The sequence below is a fragment of the Acomys russatus genome, chromosome 20 (genome assembly GCF_903995435.1).
Source record: "Acomys russatus chromosome 20, mAcoRus1.1, whole genome shotgun sequence".
NCBI lineage: Eukaryota > Metazoa > Chordata > Mammalia > Rodentia > Muridae > Acomys > Acomys russatus.
Window position 1 is genome coordinate 4,264,252 of NC_067156.1, and position 20,785 is coordinate 4,285,036.

Here is a 20,785-nt window from a genome sequence, read left to right on the forward strand (position 1 = left end):
TGGTGGTGGAGATGTGTGGAATGTGCGTATGCATACATGCACATATTTTAAGAATATATGAAATCTGTATATAAGATCATTTCATATACAGAACTGTCCTGGAATTTTGAGTGTACAAGTTTGTTATTCTGAGCCATTTGATTAAATTTAACCACAGGAAACTCTTCCAAGTCCTAATGAAGCAGCAATTACATCTAAAAAGGGAGCCAAGCCAAAACCATCCTTTTCCAATATCTCTCTTTCAAACATCAGACTGCAGTATAAGCTCCATGGTTTTCATTTCATGTCAGCCTCAGCTCTCTGGGCTGTTGAAAGCATGTGAAACACAAGACAGGGAGTGATCCAGACATGGGGCTGTGGTGGGAAAGGATGCTACTGCACACACACACACACACACACACACACACACACACACACACACACACACACCCCAATACATACATGCCAACACATAAAGAAAGCTGCAAGAATTTCTTTTTAAATAAAAGAAAAGAAAAGGAAGAAAATTTGAATTAGGGATTACACCACTATGCCTAGAGTGCATGATGATGTGTTAATTTTTTTTTTTTTTATTTTGGTTCAAGTTAAAGAGAGTGTGAAACAGACTTTTAGAGAGAGTTAAAAAAAAAATCACTGTTTTCTCTTTTGCCCCCAAACAAACCTGCACTTGGTTTTACTTTCTTTGGAGATTCATGTTATTCAATCGCTAATTCATCACTAAGACAAAGAAGCCATTTGGATGATTAAAGAAGCAAGAGTGCTGGCAAACAATCTGGACCCAGGGTGCAGTGTGACAGTCCTCCCAGGTTTTCAGCTTCACGTTTCTGCCATGACAGGGCATTTCAGCATAGTAATATCACAGCCTGGGACGTCAGAGGCAGAGGAATAATGTCAAAAGCAATTCTTCACGTTTGGATCCCCCACACAATGTGCAAATAGTGAAGTTAAACAGGAAAATGCAATTTGCTCCTTCCAAAGTATACATTTTTATCTCTTATGAGGAGATGAAGCCACATCCGCTTCTAACGCCTCAAGGTAAAGAGGGTGGCATGTATCATAAGTGCAGAGGATGTCTGAAGGATTTAGAAGCAATCTTTTCATAATATATCTTTGGGTGAGGAAGTGGAGTTATGAGTTACTCAAAATTCATAAAGATTATTAGGTTTCCATCCTCACAGAAGACGTGGCACCAATGCATCTCTGCAGTGCACTGTCGGTGCTCCAGCCCCCAACTACCGAGAGCCCGTTTTTGGTCCAAGACATCCATCCATTACGTGGCATTAGTGCTCCGCAGAATAAAATAAAGTTTTCATTGCCTTCAAAACCAAACAACTACAACAACAACAACAACAACAACAACACTGAAACAAATTGCTTTCACAGGCGCCAGCCTGCGGCCTCTGGATATACTGAATTCCTGGTCCTCTCTTTCTCTCTCTCTGTCAGCATTCCTTCACAGAAGTGATTGTAACAGGTAAGTAAGCCTCCATTTCAGCAACTTGCCTGGTGATTATCAACTTGTGTGTTTGTGCCTGCTGGGCTATTTGAATGATTACCCTAGCCCCCAAAGCCCTCAGCAAGGACTCTTTCTGGACCCAAGGCAGTGACCCCTCACGGTGAAGGAGCCTCTGGAAAACCAGTCAGCTCTACTGCTTGATGAATTTCCACCTAACAGCTCATCTAAACGCAGCCTATGGGCTTCACGGTTTCCTTTCTTCCCTTTCACTTCAGTCTATGGGAAGTTATGAAACATATTTTTCTAGTCCTCCCAGGAGCAAAGCCAGGCTCACAATTTGACCTCTGAAACACAGCGGTCGCACAAAGTCAGGCAGCCTGATAGAGCTGAGCCCTTCTGCTCTCTGCCTGGCCTGTACAAACCATAACACGGAGCGTGGAACAATGTGACTTGTGGGGAATGACAAGGAATGGATCAGAAAGGGGAAAATAATGGGATTTAATCACGTCAAAGAATCACAGGCAAAAGTCCCTTGTAGCCGGCTGTCCAACGCAGGTGAGTGTGGGGGTCTGAGAAAACTAGCCACCCACTACCAGCAGTGTTTTAATCAGATTTGGTGCCAGGATGCTGGGGATGCTCAGAGATTCTGTTTCCTATGAAATCTGTGTCTCTTCCACGTGATTTTAAGCAAGCATGTGAAAACATCTATCTATGAATTACGGAGATGTTTTCAATGTGTAAGAAGCCATCCAGGGGACAATTCAGGCTCATATGGAAGACTGTCACAGTCTAATTAAGGACACTGTACTCAAAGAGGAAGGCTGACCCTGCAGTCTTATTTACACACTTTGCAGCCTGAGGGCTATGAAGGAAAGCCCCAGTGGGGCATTTCTATCTGAAACCCAAGGGTACCTGCACTAAGGGAATCAACCCAAATGCGTTGCTCACTCAGTGACAGAGGAGGGGACACAAGCACTTCAATTATCTTGGCTTGCAACACACACGCCAGGCCTCTTACATTTGACATCATGAGGCACAGCAACCTCTCATTGATTGAGCCTTCCTATTTCTCGCACTTTTCTATGCATTCATTAAGGAGAAGGCCAATCGGAAGCAAAAAAAAAAAAAAAAAACAAAAAAAAAAAAACAACAATGAGCTCTTTAGACAGAAGGTAGCGATTCAAAATCTGCAAAACTTCAGCTTTCAAAAATAGCCCGAGTGACCTCTTGCAGTACTCTGGCCACTCCGCAGCAAGCAGGAGGCAACCCCTGTGATGAGTGGATTCTGGCAAAGTTCTCTCTTCACAGATGATGCACAGCTTAAGCTATAATGAGTTTTTGGGTTACAAATGCTGAACACATTAATATTCCTTGATGATAATTATCACAGTATAAGCACCTTTCCCAATGTGAGTAGCATAAAGCAACTGAAGCAGCATTTTTACTACATTTGAAACAAGCTGGAAAATGGGATTTTCTACTCTTGTAACCTGAGGTCAACATATGTCAAGCGTTGCATATTAAACACACCTATATTTGAAGCCCATCTTGCAATCTTTCCCTTCTGCTCTGTGTATACATGAAACCATCTCCTTTATCCATTGTTTCTCATGAAACTCTTCATTTGAGCATCCGTGTGGTACAGATAATTGCAAAACATGTATTGCCCTCCAGGATCCGCATGTTTCTGCCTACTGAGAACAGGCCACAGTGTTACAGATGTGTGCATGTGTGTGTGTGTGTGTGTGTGTGTGTGTGTGTGTGTGTGTGTGTGTGTGTCTATGCAGTCTGAATGAATTCTGTGGCCACTGACTACCTATAAAACAGGGGAGAAATTAAGAGTTGGACAAATAGGATCTGAGAAGAAAGGACGCCATCCACACTACTTATAAAGTGGCGCCAACTCCAGCCTTCATCTTCACACCCTCAAAGCTGACAATATGATGGAGCTGAAGGGGACTACACGAGTCGTAAACTCACTACCAGGCTGGCAATGGCCTCAGCATAACACTGATGATGGAATGTTCACAGAAGGCTCTTACAGACTAATGTGCATTCCAGATTAAAAGAGTAATTATTATTTGGATAATAAGTATCAAACACTACCTGAAGATGATCTAAAGCACGCTGAATTTGTTTACAACAATAACTCAAATATCAGTATTTGCCATAGCACACCCCAAACAGACAGTAGCAGGGCTGAGGAGCCTCTCAACAGTGTGATTGGCTGATCCAGACTGAATAGATTACTAATTGATTTTCTCTTACTTTTCCTGCTTTTGTTCCCCTTATTAAGTGAAAAAAGAGGAGGTATTCACTGTAAGGCTCAGCTGGTGCTTGCAAGGCTTAAAATAGTCACAAGTAAGCTGTCTTTTCATGATGCCACAGTGCCACGTTTTTACTCTTTGTTGATCTCCACAGCACTTGAGATTTAACCATGACAAAACCAAAAGTTAGTTTCAACTCTTAACCGGAGGCCTGTGAATGGATCAGGTTTTGTGGGTGCAGATCTGTTGGACTCGCTGGTACCATGAGAGCCTACACTTCATTTAGAAAATACGCCACGCTACAACTGCTTCCAGTTCTTAAGTATCCTTTTTACTTCTGTGCTGCAAAGATGTCTTAAAATCCCATTTGAATAGATGCTAGGGTTATGAGAGAACCTGCACTAAATATTTAACAGCGCTATCGGCTTATTAAATACTATAATGTGAGAGCTGCAAAGCATGATATACAGAGCCACGCCCTCCCAACTTAATAATGCTGTTTCTCGTTCGGAACACTCAGTAAGCCCGTTTATCAGGAGAACTGGCACATTTTAAAAAGTCCTCATTTACTGGCAGATAAATGTACTTAGAGAACATTTCTTAGTGTAGAAATGACTGAAAACCTATTTGGTTTTACTGTGAAAATTGTGTTGTATTGTGTCTGGGGAAAAACCCCTCACAAGGTGTTTAACGGGCCTTTTAGAAATAATATGTCAGGGTTAAAGCTTTGAAATATAAGAAAGTGGAATATAGCTTTAATTCAGCAAAATATAAACACACACACACACACAAATAAAATAAAAAATAAAATAAAAAACCCAAAACAACAGATTATCAGGTCCATCAGATCTGGACTTAATACCCCAAATGCAAGTCATATAATGAGATTGCCCATCTAGAATGTTGGTTTGACTGTGTCATTTTTAACTAAAACATTTAATTATAATGATCTCACAAATACAAAATACATCACACAATGAAATTAACCAGACACAATGTCTATATATCTCAGTGTTGACTGTGACATTGTTGGAGGGTGACTTCTTTTACAGCTATTGTCAAAGACTTTCTCAGCACATTAGGATTATTTTTTCGCAAACCTGTTAAAATATTTTTAGCTAAAATTATACCTTGAAAAGTTAACATTTACTCTTTGACAGTGGCAAGAAAGTAGGATTTTTCTCCCCCCCCAAAAAAAGATAGCTCTCATCTTAGAAATATATACTACAGTGTAATTTACAGACGAATCCCCCTGTACCGGTGACCTGCAGTGTGAGCCTCCACTGAGGAAACGCTGTGACGAGGAGAGTGACCTGTTCTTCTAGTCCTCAGTGGAGACACTTGCTTTTGCAAATGTCTTGTGGTGACTTACTAAATTCAAGCCATTTCAATTAGTATTACTGCACATTAAAAATTAATTGCATTACTGAGTGGATTAAGGTTTACATTTCAATCCTACAGTATGTGCCTAGAAATGACAGCTAAAAATCAATGCTCTTTGGCCCACAATCGGAAGTGTGTATGGTCGGAGAGCGTGAGACTGGCGTCATGGCCAGGCAGTTAAAAGACGTGCTGGTTCAATTGAAGGTGTGTCAGTTCTCAGTCCGGATTTTAACTTCAATGCTGCACAGCCTCGGAGGAAGAAAAACAAAACAACTACACTAAGAGTTGGGCGAAACCTGGTCACAGATACCACGTTTATGACACCAAAGACATTAACAGCCACCAAAGCTTCCTACACAACTGTCCAGAGGCTAGAACCTTCACCGTGCTCTTCAGTGAGCATGTAAGATCTAGTTTGTAGAGCACACAGGTGGGGCCAGAAAATAAGGGAAAACTATCTACAGTAAGTACTCCAGAACAGAAGTGAGTCAGATATGGGTGGTGTGCACAGCACACCCGGGGCAGGAATGCATGAGGAACAGGCGAAGGCCCTGAAGTCTTGTCGAGAGAAAGCACTGAGCAATACTGACACGGAAAGAAAGTAACACAAAAGAAAGACAGGAGAAAGACGACACAGAACAGAGACCAAGAAGCTCAGGCAGTTGCATGTGCAGCCAGAGGCCAGGGTGCTGGTCACTTTCCTGAAAGGAACAATGTAAAAATACTGATCATAAAATGCTGGACTTGGACCAGTTATGCCATCTAGATGCCTTCTGTAGATTATTAAAGCTTTTTTTGGGGGGAGGGACACATCAGGATGGTCACTGCCATCCGTTTAGGATAGATTAATGGCATCTGCATGCAATGTGGAAAAAGGAATGTATGCCCTCATCCTCCTCACCACCTCATTCTTTTCTTATTAAATTAATTTATTCAGATTCCATCTCAATTGTTATCCCCTCCCTTGTAGCCTCTCATTCCTCCCTCCCTCCCTCTTTCACCCTATTCCCCTCCCCTAGGTCTATGAATGACAGGCGAGGACCTCCTCCCCCACTATATGGTCACAGCCTATCCAGGTCTCATCCTGGTAGCCTGCTTATCCTTTCTCTGAGTGCCACCAGATCCCTGCATGCTGTAAGTGAACTCAAGAAAGTCAACTGTGAGACATAAGGACCCACAGAGCCACCCCGGACTATCCGGGTCTGGAACTGAGTGGTGATTGGCATGCTCCTCAAAGAAGGAAAACGGTGTTTGCCTTGTCCTCCAAGAGCCGCCCCCCCCCCCAAGGTGCAATGGTGGCCAGCAGCAAGTTGTGCAGCAAGGGGCTCAAGAAGATGGGAGGGAACAATGACATTAAAAAAAATAATCTGGTGCAAATGGACCCACAGGTGTCCCTGTGTGACAATCACCCTTCACCGCAATTTTCTGATGTGGCTTCATTACCATCCAGCATGCGAAGGGCTCACAGAACGCCAGTGGAGCCACAAGGCAGCGCAGGGCACAGGCTACCCCAGCAGCCACTGCTTCTGGGACTGAGTCAGACCACTCAAAAGTGAATGGACCTGGGGAAAAAAAGCAAAACAACAAACAAACAAACAAACAAACAAAAACAACACCGGAGGTGTGGCCAGTATAGAGCTGCGTCTTGGAGAAAGAGAATAAAAGAATAGCAGGGGAAACGTGTTTCCGTAATGAAATATTACAGGGGTAGCCAATTAGGCTGAATTAAACATCCATTGGAGGCAGACCAACTTGCAGCTTGGTTAAAGGGAGAGGAGAAGGAAACACACACAGCTTCACTGAGTCCTACTTCCTCCTCTGTGAAATGAAGTGAAAGAATGGTTTGAGGTGAACAGTCACACAGCAAATTCAAGCTCACATTGTTTAAAAGGGAGGATGATTGATTTTCTAATTCTCGCCTGCCGTAGCTGGAAGTCTGCCTTCTCGGGCAGGGCTCGCAGGATGCTGAAGCAATGTGTTAAGCGGGAAGGAAGGAAGGCGCTCCTCTCGTCACCAAGGATCATTGAGTATGTCATTGGTTAATTCTTGCTCTATGCTCCTCATTAGCATGACTCTCAAGTTTCTGGTATCAAATCCGAAATATTAAGACATAATAACGACGAAGGTGCAGATAATTGGATATTAACCAGAACATACTTGACTGGGCAGGAGGTAGAACCCTGCTTAAACTAATCCTGAAACATATTAATCACCAATTAATGAAAGGGCTTCAAATTCATTTTCTATTAAAGAACATCTCTGAGTACCTAAGCTTTTTCTAACAAATGAGTTGGAATAACAGGGTAGAAAGAGGAGATACAGCCATCTGATGACACCTAAATTAATGCTTTACAGTCTGTTGTCAGATGGTTGTGAAAACTATAGTTAAGGCCTTGAATGCTCTTCACAAAGTCTGGCACAACAGAGGGCGACACTTTCCAAAATCTAGAAGCCCCAGGGTTAAATTCCAAATGTACATATCTCTTTCAATAGAAGAGCCATGGCTAAACATTTCGTTAGAAGGCTGCCATAATACTATTTAAGTCTTCCAGCCCAGATAGGTCTTCAGTCTTCCAGGTGCAGCTCAAAGGAGCACTCCAACCACCAAAGCCTTTCATGGGAACTCAGAGAAGAGCACCCAAGATGGGCCCCACTCATGGTGAACTCGGGACAGGAATAAGTAAGGGATGTGAAAAGGCACTGGGACTCAGACTGGAGGAAATGTGAGCATCACTGATATGTAAATAAAATTACACAGAAGAAAGAGAAAGGAGAAAAACAAGACAAAGAATAGACAGAGGCACAAAGACACGGGTTCTGCCCAGGCCACGAGGTCCTGCTTCTGCCTGACCTTGGTGACCTTTATTATCTCCCTGCTAACATTTCTAGGAATAGTCAAGTTGGAGAAACAGCTAGAGAAATGTCTTTCCATAAGCAGGGAATAAGAACGGGCCTAAGAGAGTGTCCCCACGAAGAGAGTCTAGCCTCTGATTCTTACAAGGTAGAGAGCTCTTTAACACCGAGAAGAGTTTGCTGCCTATAAGAGAACACAAAGTGTTGGTGCTACGGCAGAGCCGCTGCCGTGACACTGTTTGCCTGTGCTTCCTGCCTTTGTGGGCTGAATTTGATGGAAATAGTGAGGGAACTTGTTATCACAGAGATTCTCCCCTGCCCCCCCCCAATTCTGCTGTTTGTTGACTTTAATTTTAATAACTCTTAAACAAGCACTCAGGGCAGCTGATCTGAGATAGGCTGGCAAGTAGGCCTTTTTATCAACAATTTTGCCACAGAAATACACAAACAGTCCAATGGCTCTTCATTAGCAAACAAATCAACAAGTGATATTTTAATGCATGACTTTGTTCCATCTCTGTGGGGACCTTAGTTGAGAGAGTGATGTACAGTACAGAGAAAGGAACCATCAGCCACAGTGTCCCTGGGCTCTCTCCATTGAGGACTTCGCAGCCTCTGCTTAAAGAGTGCATTTAATTGACTGATAGACAGTAGCTTCTTTGTTCGCAGAAGACAGCGAAGTAATGGCAGCTTGAAAATCGTAGCATCTACAGGGTCTCCTGAGACTAGTAACAGGGGGATATGTGTCAGGAATAAATAAATAATCTAATTATTAAGCCACTTCCTGTCAAGTTAACTCCAATTTGTTGGCTTTTGAAGGCAACAAAACGAGGCATTTTTCCTCATTATGCTTCTCTTTTTATACCAGTGGTAATCACAGGCGGATTAAAGGGTGCCTGATTGGTTTTTTTGTCAAGGATCTGAGAAGCAGCCAACAGTACAGAAAAACAGAGTTGGGGTTAGAAGAAATTTCATGCTTGTCTCCTTTCCAGCTCCCTAACAGCCCACACGGCCGCCCCATACGGTGCAGCCAGCTGTACAGCAAATGTGTACCCCTCCAACTGAGGCCTACCGGGCCACAGGCGCCATCCTGAGAGCTGTGAGATACCTTGCAATCTTGGCAGGTAGCTACTGCTGTCATAGGCATAATTCTAAAGGTGACCTACGAAACCCCGTCAGCTCTCCAAATGCAACGAGATGAGCAGCTCAAGTTCGCCACCCACTCTCCATGTTGGCTCTCGGCTCCTTTGTTTACTGCAGCTAACCGCCCCGGAACTAAGAAATAGCCCAGAGAAATGGGTGATCAGAGACCGATTCTTTGGCTGGGTGCGATCAGATCCCATGGAACTAGGCCAGGATCCGTATGCGTGACATGCCTATGAGCATGCCTGTGTGTGGGGCTCAATTGTGTGGGTGTGCGTCCACCCAACTGTGTGGAAGGACCCCTTTTTATTTATGATCAGTGAGTTCCCCAATGCCCTCCCTTTAGGAATGTTCTGCGAACTTCATGTGGCATAGGCTACAGAAGGCAAGGGGTGTATCCAGTGCGGCACTGCCCAGACTTCAGCAGAAAGCAGCTTGGCAGCCCTCCTGCCCAGAGCTGGACGCTGGGTAGCCCTGTAAAGGGCAAAGGTACAGGAAGTGGAACTGTGAGTCTGTCTACGGGCTCAGGCAAACCCTCTCTCTTGTGGAAATTAACATTAGGAATGTCTAGGAGGCTTTCTTTGAGGCAGATAAGTCAGAAACTACTTAAACTTCTAATACCTTTTACTCTTGTATGGCACAGCTGCTAAGACACAGAAGCATAAACATCATAATTTGTTTTTTTTTTAAATAACTAAACACCAAGCAGGAGCCGTACATATAGTTTGTCACAGTGAAGCTCTTGAAAATGAGACTGCAAACAACTCAGGTGAACTCTTGAAGAACCCGCCTTAATCCAAAAGGTACTTTTCTTTTCAACTGTCCTCGCTTTTAGTGAGGCTGACGGTAGGCAAGGCTTGGAAAGTTCCCACAGCCCTCTTTGGTCTCGGCAAACAGTGTAGCTATATTGTATTTATGGTAGTGGATGTCCTTTCTGAATACATCTTGAGTTTTTGTTAAATTGCGCAGATAATTAAAGGCTCTTCATATTTACAGTCTGCTTCATTGGTATCGTGAATTCTGTTTTCAGTTACTGTGTGCAAATTCCCTCTCTGAACAATTTCAAACTAAGCAATAACACTTCATTTTACATAAGTTTTATCTGATGTCCCCATACAGAGCTGCCAGCTGTACAGCAAATGTGTGGTTCGCAAACTGGGGCCGAGCAGGCCGCAGCCTCCATCCTGAGATCTATACGGCACCTTGCTGTCATTGGCAAGCTCTCCCAGCTATCACTGTGGTCATGGCTCAACACTGCACACAACTTAAAATTATCTGATTATTAGAATTTGTGGCCCACACTCCACTTTATCCTTTATTTAATCTATCCCCAGATCACACATTTGTTTAAATGTTTTGGCTGGCTTACAGATCACGCGGCCATCTGCACAGTAGGTGTGACACCATTTTTTTTTTAGACAAAAGTTAACGTTACAGACAAAGATAAAGTCATCTGAAATGCTTTTGGTGTTTGTTATTCTGCCTGGCTCACTTGGACCAACTCTAAGAAATAAATAGAATTATCTGTGTAAATCGATGAACATCTATGAAAAACAACACCCAGCAGAACGCTGAGCTTGCTCCATTACCTACGTTAATATCATGACAGCTGAGGAGAGATGACCTGGCCCACTTCTCATCTCTCCTGTACAGATGGCTATTAAAGAGAAAGTACCCCTTTTGTGTGGCCCATGCAGAAATCCTTTATGGGCTTTTCAAATAAGCCAGCATTGCCCACACGAGAGTAGCTTTCTCTTACCATTAAACTGCCCAGATTTCATCTTTTTTAATCCAGCCCTTGATGAAATAAGCTAGTATTTCCTCACATGCAACATCAAATGCTGATTTCCTAATTCCCTGATTTTTTTTAGGTAATCAAATGAAGATTTTTTTCTAAAAATTCAATAGCCTCACTTAGAGTGAAGGTAAGTCATGGCTCTAAGGAAGCTCCGTGATTTCATCTTGCTCAACATGGTATGACTGATCTCTCTCATGCACACTCACGCATCTCACGTACACTCATACCTCTAGACATAATGACAAATTCATTTTTATTCTCTAGCTTTACAGTTGCCAATGAAAGCATAGAATTTAAAGTAAAGCATAGGTAGCTCTTTGAGTTTTTATGCAGAGATCAAAATATTTGGTTGTTTTCCTCAAAGTCAAGTAAAATCCAAAACTACCCTAGACCTCAATGGATTAGATTTTGTCCTCTCTAAAGCAAGAGCTCTCAACTTGAAATGTTTCAGAAATGGTGCAGAGCCTTGCACCAAATACTATTGATTAGTCAGCTAGCAGGCCATCAAGTAAAGAGGGTCAGTATGCCCTCTGCCACCTTGGGCTGCAGACACATTGCAAGGCATATGAATGCCGCCTGCTATAAGAACATACTAAACTTCCTTTGGATTCTTCAAAACTGATTGAGTCATGCAATCTTTTTTGCCTTGACATCTGTGATACATGGCACATGCTCCATGCCACATGGGTGCATATATTGCTGTATACACTGTACAAGTGTTGTCTCTCCACAGTCTTAAAATAATTATCCACATGACATCGAGTATGAGAGACCAGGGTAAAAATGGCCATGGTCTTTGCATTGCTCTTTCCAGGCTAGCTACTATTTATTATGGCAAATTCCACTTTTGCTTTTTATAAGAGCTAAGTATATTGTCTTCCCTAAAATACTAGCATCACTCTTGACCTTCAAGGATAAGCTCACTATTATGTCTGGATTTTTCCACTCTTTTTTTTTTTTTTTTTTTTCTTCATGAATGGGCATTTTGATTCCTTACATGCAATCACTATAACACAATCATATAAAAACACAAGATGATAAAATAAACAGAAAAACTTGTGTTTCTAAGTAGATTTTTTGAAGTAATTCATAGGCAAATGATCTGTACCCATTCCCTCTATAGTCTGGCCACGAACTTGGAAAGGGACATGGCCACAGAATGGCCTGTCCACCTCTCTCTAAAGTTCACACGCCTGCAATGATCCACTCCAAGGGTAATGGCCCGTCTCCCCTTCGGTCACTTCTTTGTCAAGCTGACTGGCCCTTCGTGGTGAGCACACTGCTGGTTGCCTCCCACCAGCCACTCACAATTTGCTCACTGTGTTTCATGAGACAGTCGTCTGTGGCTGTTTGGAACACATTATCTCTTCAGGGACTTATGTGCTAGCTGCAGTGCCAACCTCCATAGTGAACAGAATTTCTTTCTAACTAAAATAGATAATTAGAGGCTGGTAATTATTGGTCAAGAATTATCAGAGTGAAAAAATTAAACTCCTCATAAACTGGTGTTGGCAATGCCATCTCTTTATATCATCTCATGCCTAACAGCCCTTTATTCCAAGCACTTACAAATTTACACTACTGCGGCCGAGCCTCGTAATTTTATATGAGGCAATCCCTTCACTGGGTTAAATACATTTAGATTTCCTGGTTCCATCTCTTTGTTGTTAATATGTATCAAATAATAGTAACCAGAAATCTCACAGAGGAAAACAACAATAAATCCTTATTGCTCGATAGAAAGAAAAGGGTAGATATACATTAAAAGTCAGGATGCACAAAGGCTTCCTTTAGAATTCCAAAGTATGGCAAAAAAATGAACAAAAGAAGACAAAAAATTCTCATCTGCACAGACATTAACCTTTTCATAGGAATGTTGTTAAACATTTTCTAGTTTTCTCCATCCTCCCAGCCTCTCCTTCATTCTTTGAGTACACGTGTGCAAAAGAGAAAAACCCGAGGTAATTAATGGTCTGATAATTTATATACATATGTATATAGATATACATATATATATACATAGATACATATATGTGTTAAAATGTGGTAAACAGGAAAGTTTTTATTTTTTTCCTTTATAGGCACATTTTATAAAGTAAATTACTGCACATACACGTGCAAACAACACATAAGGACACCGACCTCCCTTATGTACATGGTGGAAACATCAATGAATTCCCTTTATCAAATGTCCCTCATCGGTAACATGAAGCCAGCATATCCAGAAAGAGGAGGTGTGGTGGTTGCTTAAAAGACATATTGCTCCCCAGGAAAATGCAAAGGGCTCTTTGAGGCATTTGCAGACCTTGTCGTCTATCAGGTGACAGGGCCCTTACTCTAGCTAAAATAAAATCTGGAAAAAAACAAAAACAAAACCACTGTCCAGCCTCTCAACAGAGTGAGAGGCTCTCAGACAGTTCCTATTCCTTCTTCTCCCCCTAAATGTCTAATTCAGATTATTTTTTTATTAGGTAAAAAATACACACAGATACACAATCTAAAAACACCTATCCTCAATGGAGGTATTTTAGCCAAGGAAATAATACTGCCTGCCTCATCTGAAAGACTAAGTATCACACTGGGGTTTTAAAAGGGGGCATCTTAGACTCGGCAACTCCCTCCTGTTTCACATTCCCTCTCTAGGTATTAAGAAGGAGAATGGAGTTTAAGAACTTGGATGACTGGTCAACAGACAGAGCAATTAAATGAAAGGGCTCGAGTGCAAGAGAATCGCTTATTTTATTATTAAAAAAGTAGCCTGAATATTAAATAATCAGGTCCTCCATGAAAAGGAAAGGGATTTGCATCTCTGATAGAAGGTGAATTGTTAACCGCTTAGATCCCAAGGGGAGGTGAGTGTCCCATGAATCCACTACTACAGGGAGGGGAAACACTTGGAGAAGGACTAACAATGCCAGGAATGTAAGCTAAATAAAAAGAGAGGGGAATAGAGTAAAATGGGGAAAATGAGGCAGGGAAAGTTGATGGCACGGGCAAAATGACAGTGAAACTGGAAAGCCCAAAAGATCCCTTCACATTTGATGGTTAGTCCAGACCCTGCACTGTGGCTGACTACACCCTTAGCGCTCATCAGCATGGTGGATAAATTAGAAATCTCAGACTAACTTGACACTGACTGGGTTTGGATAGGAGCGGGGCTCATTCCATTTTTTGTAGCTAGAAAATTTGAAGGTCAAGGCTATCAAACCCTGAAACATGAGGTAGAATCTGTGACTGCTACCACCAAACAACACTAAAGAAACGGAAGCCGGTGAATATGGGCAGGGGCCGCTCAGCAAGGAGCATTCACTGTCCCCCTACCCTTTTCTCTTAAAAGCAATGTAAAGAAAGCAGTTTTGGATATTCAAATGGACTTTTTTTTTTTTCAGGATTCTGAACAGGAGCCAATTCTCAAGGAACATTCTCTGCACTGGGTCCATGCAGGATTATCTTCTGAGGGCTTAAAAAGGCCTTCTGATGCCATTCTGACATGAAGAGGAATATACTATTTTAATGCATAAGAAATCACTAATAATCTTCATACGTAGATACGGAAAACAAAGACATAAAATGACCAATACTTCATCTATCATGTGTATGTTCCATGTTGCAGTTAATCACTTAGGTTTTTTAAAAATCAGGAACAATCATCCAAAAAGTCTTATCATTGGAAAATTTAAAAAACAAAAAAAACAAAAAAGCTAAGGCTACAGAAAAGCTATTAGTCAAATTTCTTCCCAACGTCCTGAATATTCCTCCTTCAGTTTAGACAAAAAACATTGCACGTTGTGCTAAATTCAGTTTTTCTGAACAGGGGTGACAGTTGGAGTGCCGCTAAAATACGCATTCTTAGAACACTGCTCCTTGCTGTCTACAAGTTGCCCACCCCCTCCCGGAAACAAACTCAACTCTGTGTCTAAAATGTGGAACTTGCCTTTCTATCTTACGAAGCTTCTTATTAGATGAATGTAAGGTCAACTGTATTTTAAAACATTATATCGTTCTTGTCCGTGTGTTTATAAAACACCATGAAGTAAGTGAAAAAAAAAAAAAAAAAAAAATCTCTCATGGTATAAAAATACAAATGAGTAACAAAAATAGTACAAAATTACAGCAATTGTCATTTTACTAGTAGCAAAAGATGTGCTTGATAAAGTTTAATTGGCTGATAAAACTCTCAGTGTTATTACTAAGTGCTTATCAAATTAAAAAACAGGCAGTAACCCCTGAGGAATCAATGGATAATGGGACAACATGAATAAGTGAAAAAACTGCCGTTTTAGTTCCAGCCTATCTAATAAGCGCAATACCCTAAAATCACTGGCCTGAAGTAACTTCAGAGATCTTTTCCCTAACTATTTTATAAAGATCTATGGAGAATTTGGTGGGGAATAAAAAATGGTTACTGAATTCTTTACATGATCTTTATGATCATGATTATTTCTAGGCTGTTGAAACCATACTTATAAAACTATTTTATGGCAATTTAAATTATTTATGTTTCCCCATCACAAAAACTCACCACTTTGGATTTTGATACAAAGATGCTTAAGAAACACACAGCAGTGCCGTTATCATAATAACTTCTGAAATTAAAACCTGTCTAAAACTCTATGGAAAGCTAACATCCAGTTCATTAACCATTCCTGTTAGTTTTCAATAATGCAAAAATGATTAGAAGTTTAATTTGTTAATCACCTGTGCTTTGCCTGGCAGAACACAGATAATCCTCTGCAGAAGCCTAAACTAGCCCTTGCAGAAAATAAAACATGCAAATGCCTTACCAGGTCTAATAAGAGGAATAAAAAAAAAAATCAATCACGCCTAGGCAAGCCATTGATGGCGGGACAATTAATTCATCCTTAACACTGTTTAATTACATAGACACTGATGTAGACACGTACAAGAAAAACAGAGCAGTAGTAAGGGGCAGAGTCTCACTCACCAATCATGTGATTTGCCACATGAACCTGGATGTCCCACTCGTTGTAGAAAACCATCTGACACTTGATGCACTGGTAAGTCTTCTTCTGAGAAAACAAACATGAACAGGGTTACTTAGACACATGTACCTAAATGCTCCTGACCCAAACCAACCAGAGACAAAAGCCCTGACCACTGAGCATTTGTCCCAACAGACTGAGTTTGTCTATGTGGCTAATTAACATTTGGTGGGTGTTTGGGACAAAGTGCCATGAGGGTTTTTTTGTTTGCTTGGTTTTTGTTTTGTTTTGTTTTCGTTTTTTGAGATGGGGTTTCTCTGTGTACCCCTCACTGTCCTGGATGCTCTATAGACCAGGCTGCCTTTGGACTCACAGAGATCCTTCTGCCTCTGCCTCCTGAGTGCTGGGATTAAAGGTGTTTGCCACCACGCCCGGCTGTCATGAGCTTCTTATCAAGAAGTCGAGAGTTGACAGCCAACACTGCAAGTTGTTCCGTTTACAAGAAGCAAAGGCACAACGATATGAAATAATGATAATAAAATAACATAAATGCTCTTAAGGTCAAAAATAAACCCTAATATTAAAAATACCCATAACACATGGCTCAGTTTCAAAAACCAACGTGTGTGAGGATCAGAGACAGTTTAGTTCTGACTAAAATCATGGTAATTTTGCTCCCAGAAACGTGGAGGTAAAAATGCCTGATAATTTAAGGCTCACAGCATTTTACACGATGGGACTAGAGCTAAGAGCACGCAGCAGTTAAGAGCACCTGCCGCTCTTTCAGTGGACCCAGATTCATTCCCATCACCCACCTGGATACTCAGGAAGGGTTTGTAACTCTAGCTCGAGGAGATTGGCCACCTTCTCGCCTCCACAGAACCTGGCACCAACATGGTGCACGGACATGCAGGCGGGCAAAATACATGCACATAAGAAAATACTAATTCTTTTTAAAGGTATTTATATCAAAGATCTGAAATAGTGGCAATGCTTTCGAGGTTCTAACTCGTCTCATTTAAATATGTACTTTCTCAGGAGACTGTACCAGAACAAACACCACAGCACAGTGGGGTCTGTGGAGCATTTAGGGCAAGAACAAGCTGAGCTTCAAATGGGCCTGATGCCACCACGGCGGCACAGAAATGGGGAGAAACATAAAGTCTCTTAAATCTCGAATGGAGCATCCTGACCACGGCTGACAGTGTGAGTCTCAGTGCATATGGGGTGGACTCAATAATTAAAGAATCAGTTGTGCTTAACAGAATGCACCATCATATACGTTCCTTTGCAATTAAAGACTACTTACAATTAAAAAGCACTTTGAAAAATGAAATCTACCACGATGCAATAAATAACTAAGAAAGATCGCAAATACGAGAAAATTGCACCTGTAAAACTGTACACATGATATTTTGGTTGTACTAATTCCCTCAAGATTATCATTTTGCTTGCTGTCATGTACTATGTTTTACTAATGGCATTAATATGAAATATGAACCATAAATTAATGAGTCCTAAATTATAACGCATTTTGAAGAGTTCGGGTCATTTAGGAGATAAAAATAATGCATGAAAATAATTGTAATTGCACTTGAGATTAAAAAGGATAAAAGTCACAAATGTCAAATTTTCCTGGTATTTTCTTCTACAACAATGGACATTATACCTAGCAAGCCATGAAAACTCAGGCACATCTCCAACCTAAATAATCCAGCAGGCACTGTACGTTAGGATACAGTGGACTGAATGCGCCGAATCTAAATCTAAGCAGGGCTCCCAACACCCTGACAATCAAGGAGGGAGATTTACTGCATGGAGCTGTTCACAAGACCCTTTGATGGTGACGTATAGAGCAACACGTGCTGCGTAAATAACAGCCATCCCTTTCGTAACTATATTTCCCTTTAGAACTAGTTAGAAAATATTTCTTACTCCCTGATGACCTACATTATATATTGTTTATTAGCATACTTCAAACATCATTCCTGATATGTGACCTTGCTGAAAAACAAAGAAACATAAACTTAATGGCTAGTCTTTTCTCTTGTTAGCACAGTAAAACACAGAATATGTCGAAAACTGTCTCCAAAAATGATGACTGATGAGGACGTTGCTGGAACGTACTCAGGATTTTTTTCCTCCTCACCCACTAATAAAGAATAAAATCAGTTGAAAAGCCAAGGTAATAAAATGCTGGCACCTATGACTATCTTCAAAATGAACTGACACATTTAAAGACCCTGTAAGTTTCCTCTCGTCGAAAGAAAATGCTTTTGTCACCATTGATAATTCACACCGCTAATTCTCTCCACCTTCACAAACTGCGTCTAAAATGTTTTCTCTTCTTTTATATCCACATGGCCATGGTCTTATCTATTTGTGCCTAAATCTGCAGCCACACAGAGATTTAAAACAAGGCACCCTGACTTTCAAACACTGCAGCCTCTTCCTCCTCCTCATTCTCCCCAGGTTTCCTCAAAACAAAGCCATGGTATGCAAATGGCGGTGTGCTAAAAGCATTCCCATGAAAGCCGTGGTGTAAAATTCATTTTCACCTTCCAGTTTTTAGAACAGCAAATTTAAATGGCCCATAAAGTACTCCTCATTACAACATGTTCTTATCAAACTATCTGAGAGAGCAGTGCATACCTGCTTACGACAGCCTCTGAAATAGGGAGAGCTAACCTGGGAGCTTGAACCTTGGAGAGCTGACTCACACAAATGCTAGCCCAATCCTCCTTTCCCCTGCTTTCAGGCACTGGTCCCAAGCCTGGGCCTTGGCTATAAAGAGCAGGGTGAATCCCCTGTCTAACAGACAGTTACATTAGCTCTCCTTTCCGTCTGAGAGTAGACTCCTGGATGACTTTCCAGTCTGGTTATCTTCCTCCAGTCTCTCTACTAAACAGAACCCCAAGTGAAGACAGATGCCTGAGGGGTGACCTGATCCTTGCTGCACAGTGCAGGAGGACTGTCACCTCCCTCGGGACAATTGCTTCCATTTATATAAAAGACAACAACAGAAAAAGCCAAGCGCGATCATTACTCTAAAAGCAGGTGAGGCAGAAACAGAACTTCCATTGTTTGGGCCCCAGATTGGCCTTGATCAACGCTTAGGTTGTCAATTTACTTGAAATGCTAATTTAGTACCATTTTTAAAAGAGATTTTTTTTTCATTAGCCTTTTTAAATGTGCTGCTTGGGAGTGGGATTGTCATTTCCTGATTGTTCTCTTTTGTTTTCTGATACTGATAGATGTAATTATCAAGGATACAACTTTTTCCCAGCACCTCATTATTTTTGATTGATTTTGAGAACAATTTAAACGTGCCTCTTTGACATTTTTGTTTTCAGCTATACTCTGTTAAGTTACTCAGAGACTTTCCAGAAAAGAGCATCTCATAAGTTAAGAAAAAAAAAAGGTTAAAACTCTCTAATAACGTACAGTATAAAAAATTCATTTTCTGATTAACCCCACCTCCTTCATCTCTGTCCCATTAGCTTTTAGATTACAGTTTTGTCTTACCAAGTAAATAAAAATTATGAATTAAAACATTATAAGGGGTATAGCTTTTTTTGATTTTCTTAAAATAATATAATTACTGATTTAAAAAAAAAAATCAGTGAGTCCATAGCAACCGTCAAAGACAGAAAACCAATCTTTGTCGCCACCATGAAGGTAACTATTAAATAAGTCTCTAAGTATGACTTCTCCCTCCCCCTTCCTTCCTGATTGTCATGAAACAGAATCTCACATAGCATCTCAGGCTGGCTTCAAACTTGGAACACTCTTCCTCAGCCTTCCAAGTGCCAAGATAATTATGTGTGTGTCTACACACTTGGGAATGGAAATTTCCTTTTCTGGCCATCAAAGGGTCAGAAACACTAGCAGGAAATTTAGTTCACATTTTCTCGATGGTGGGAGAGCCTAGGCAAACAAAACAAAACAAAACAAAACAAAACAAAACAAAACAAAAAAACAAAAACCCTAAAAGAAATGCTAAAATTTAGAAAGTCACTATTTTGCACTGATTTAGATAGCATTCATAGCTGCTGCAGACTTTTCAAAGGAAGGTTATCCTGTGAAACTCAAAGACTTTTTACCTAAAATTCTAAACTGAATCTAATAAAAACTTTAGGTAACAATCTAGTACTTGGTAAATATAGGAGCAGAAGAGTAACCAAGGCCCTGAAGGGCAGTGTGTGTGTGTGTGTGTGTGTGTGTGTGTGTGTGTGTGTGTGTGTGTGTATGTGTGTGTGTGTAATATACTTTTAGAGAACTGGACTATTATCTTTAAAACCAGGAGGTTCATAGGTTTACCCACAACATGTAACATAAGAGGTCTGACTTTAGGATAAAGAGATAAAAGAGCCAAACAGTGTTTGAGCAATTGGGGGATGTGATCAGCACTTGGTTACCAGATGCAGTTGGTGGCTAATGGACACCTTCCTTGCTTGTGATGATGGTACAATAGGAAACGGCGGGCAATGTCCTTTATGTCAGGAGAATCACATTGCACCTATGGAGGGGAAGTAGCACACTGCTTACCAGTGAACACTTAGGATACCAGAGGAAACAAAAATACACAAATAAGCCAGATATGGGCAAAGCAGAAATGTCTACATGACAACAGTGGTCACCACATGCACTATTATAAAAAATTCAGTATTAATAAAAATTCAGGGACAGAGAAATAAACGAAAATTTTTGTCTTATGCTAAACCTAACTTGACCAACTCCTGTTGACAACTGCCGTGTCATTCATTTTTACACCCCTATACCAAAGATGAGCAACATAGCTTCTGTCTAGAAGTTATAAGTAGCTTTGTAAATATTTTTTATAATTTAATGAGATTTTTGAGCATGGATCTAATGTATACATTTTTAAGAGTTCAGGCGCTATAGCTTACAGTCATTTCTAAAATCCAGCAGTGATAAATCC

At 41.0% G+C, this 20,785-nt stretch overlaps 1 protein-coding gene across 3 annotated transcripts in view; it reads right to left on the reverse strand.

The window, feature by feature from the left end:
• The window catches only part of Znf521 (zinc finger protein 521), a 286,676-nt gene that overhangs the window by 113,700 nt on the left and 152,191 nt on the right, over positions 1-20,785 (reverse strand). For 2 of the 3 annotated variants that reach the window (XM_051163356.1, XM_051163354.1), the window contains one exon: positions 15,846-15,930. In XM_051163356.1, the coding sequence (XP_051019313.1) occupies positions 15,846-15,930 (85 nt within the window). The remainder of the gene's footprint in view (positions 1-15,845; positions 15,931-20,785) is intronic. The other variant, XM_051163355.1, reaches the window with a different exon arrangement.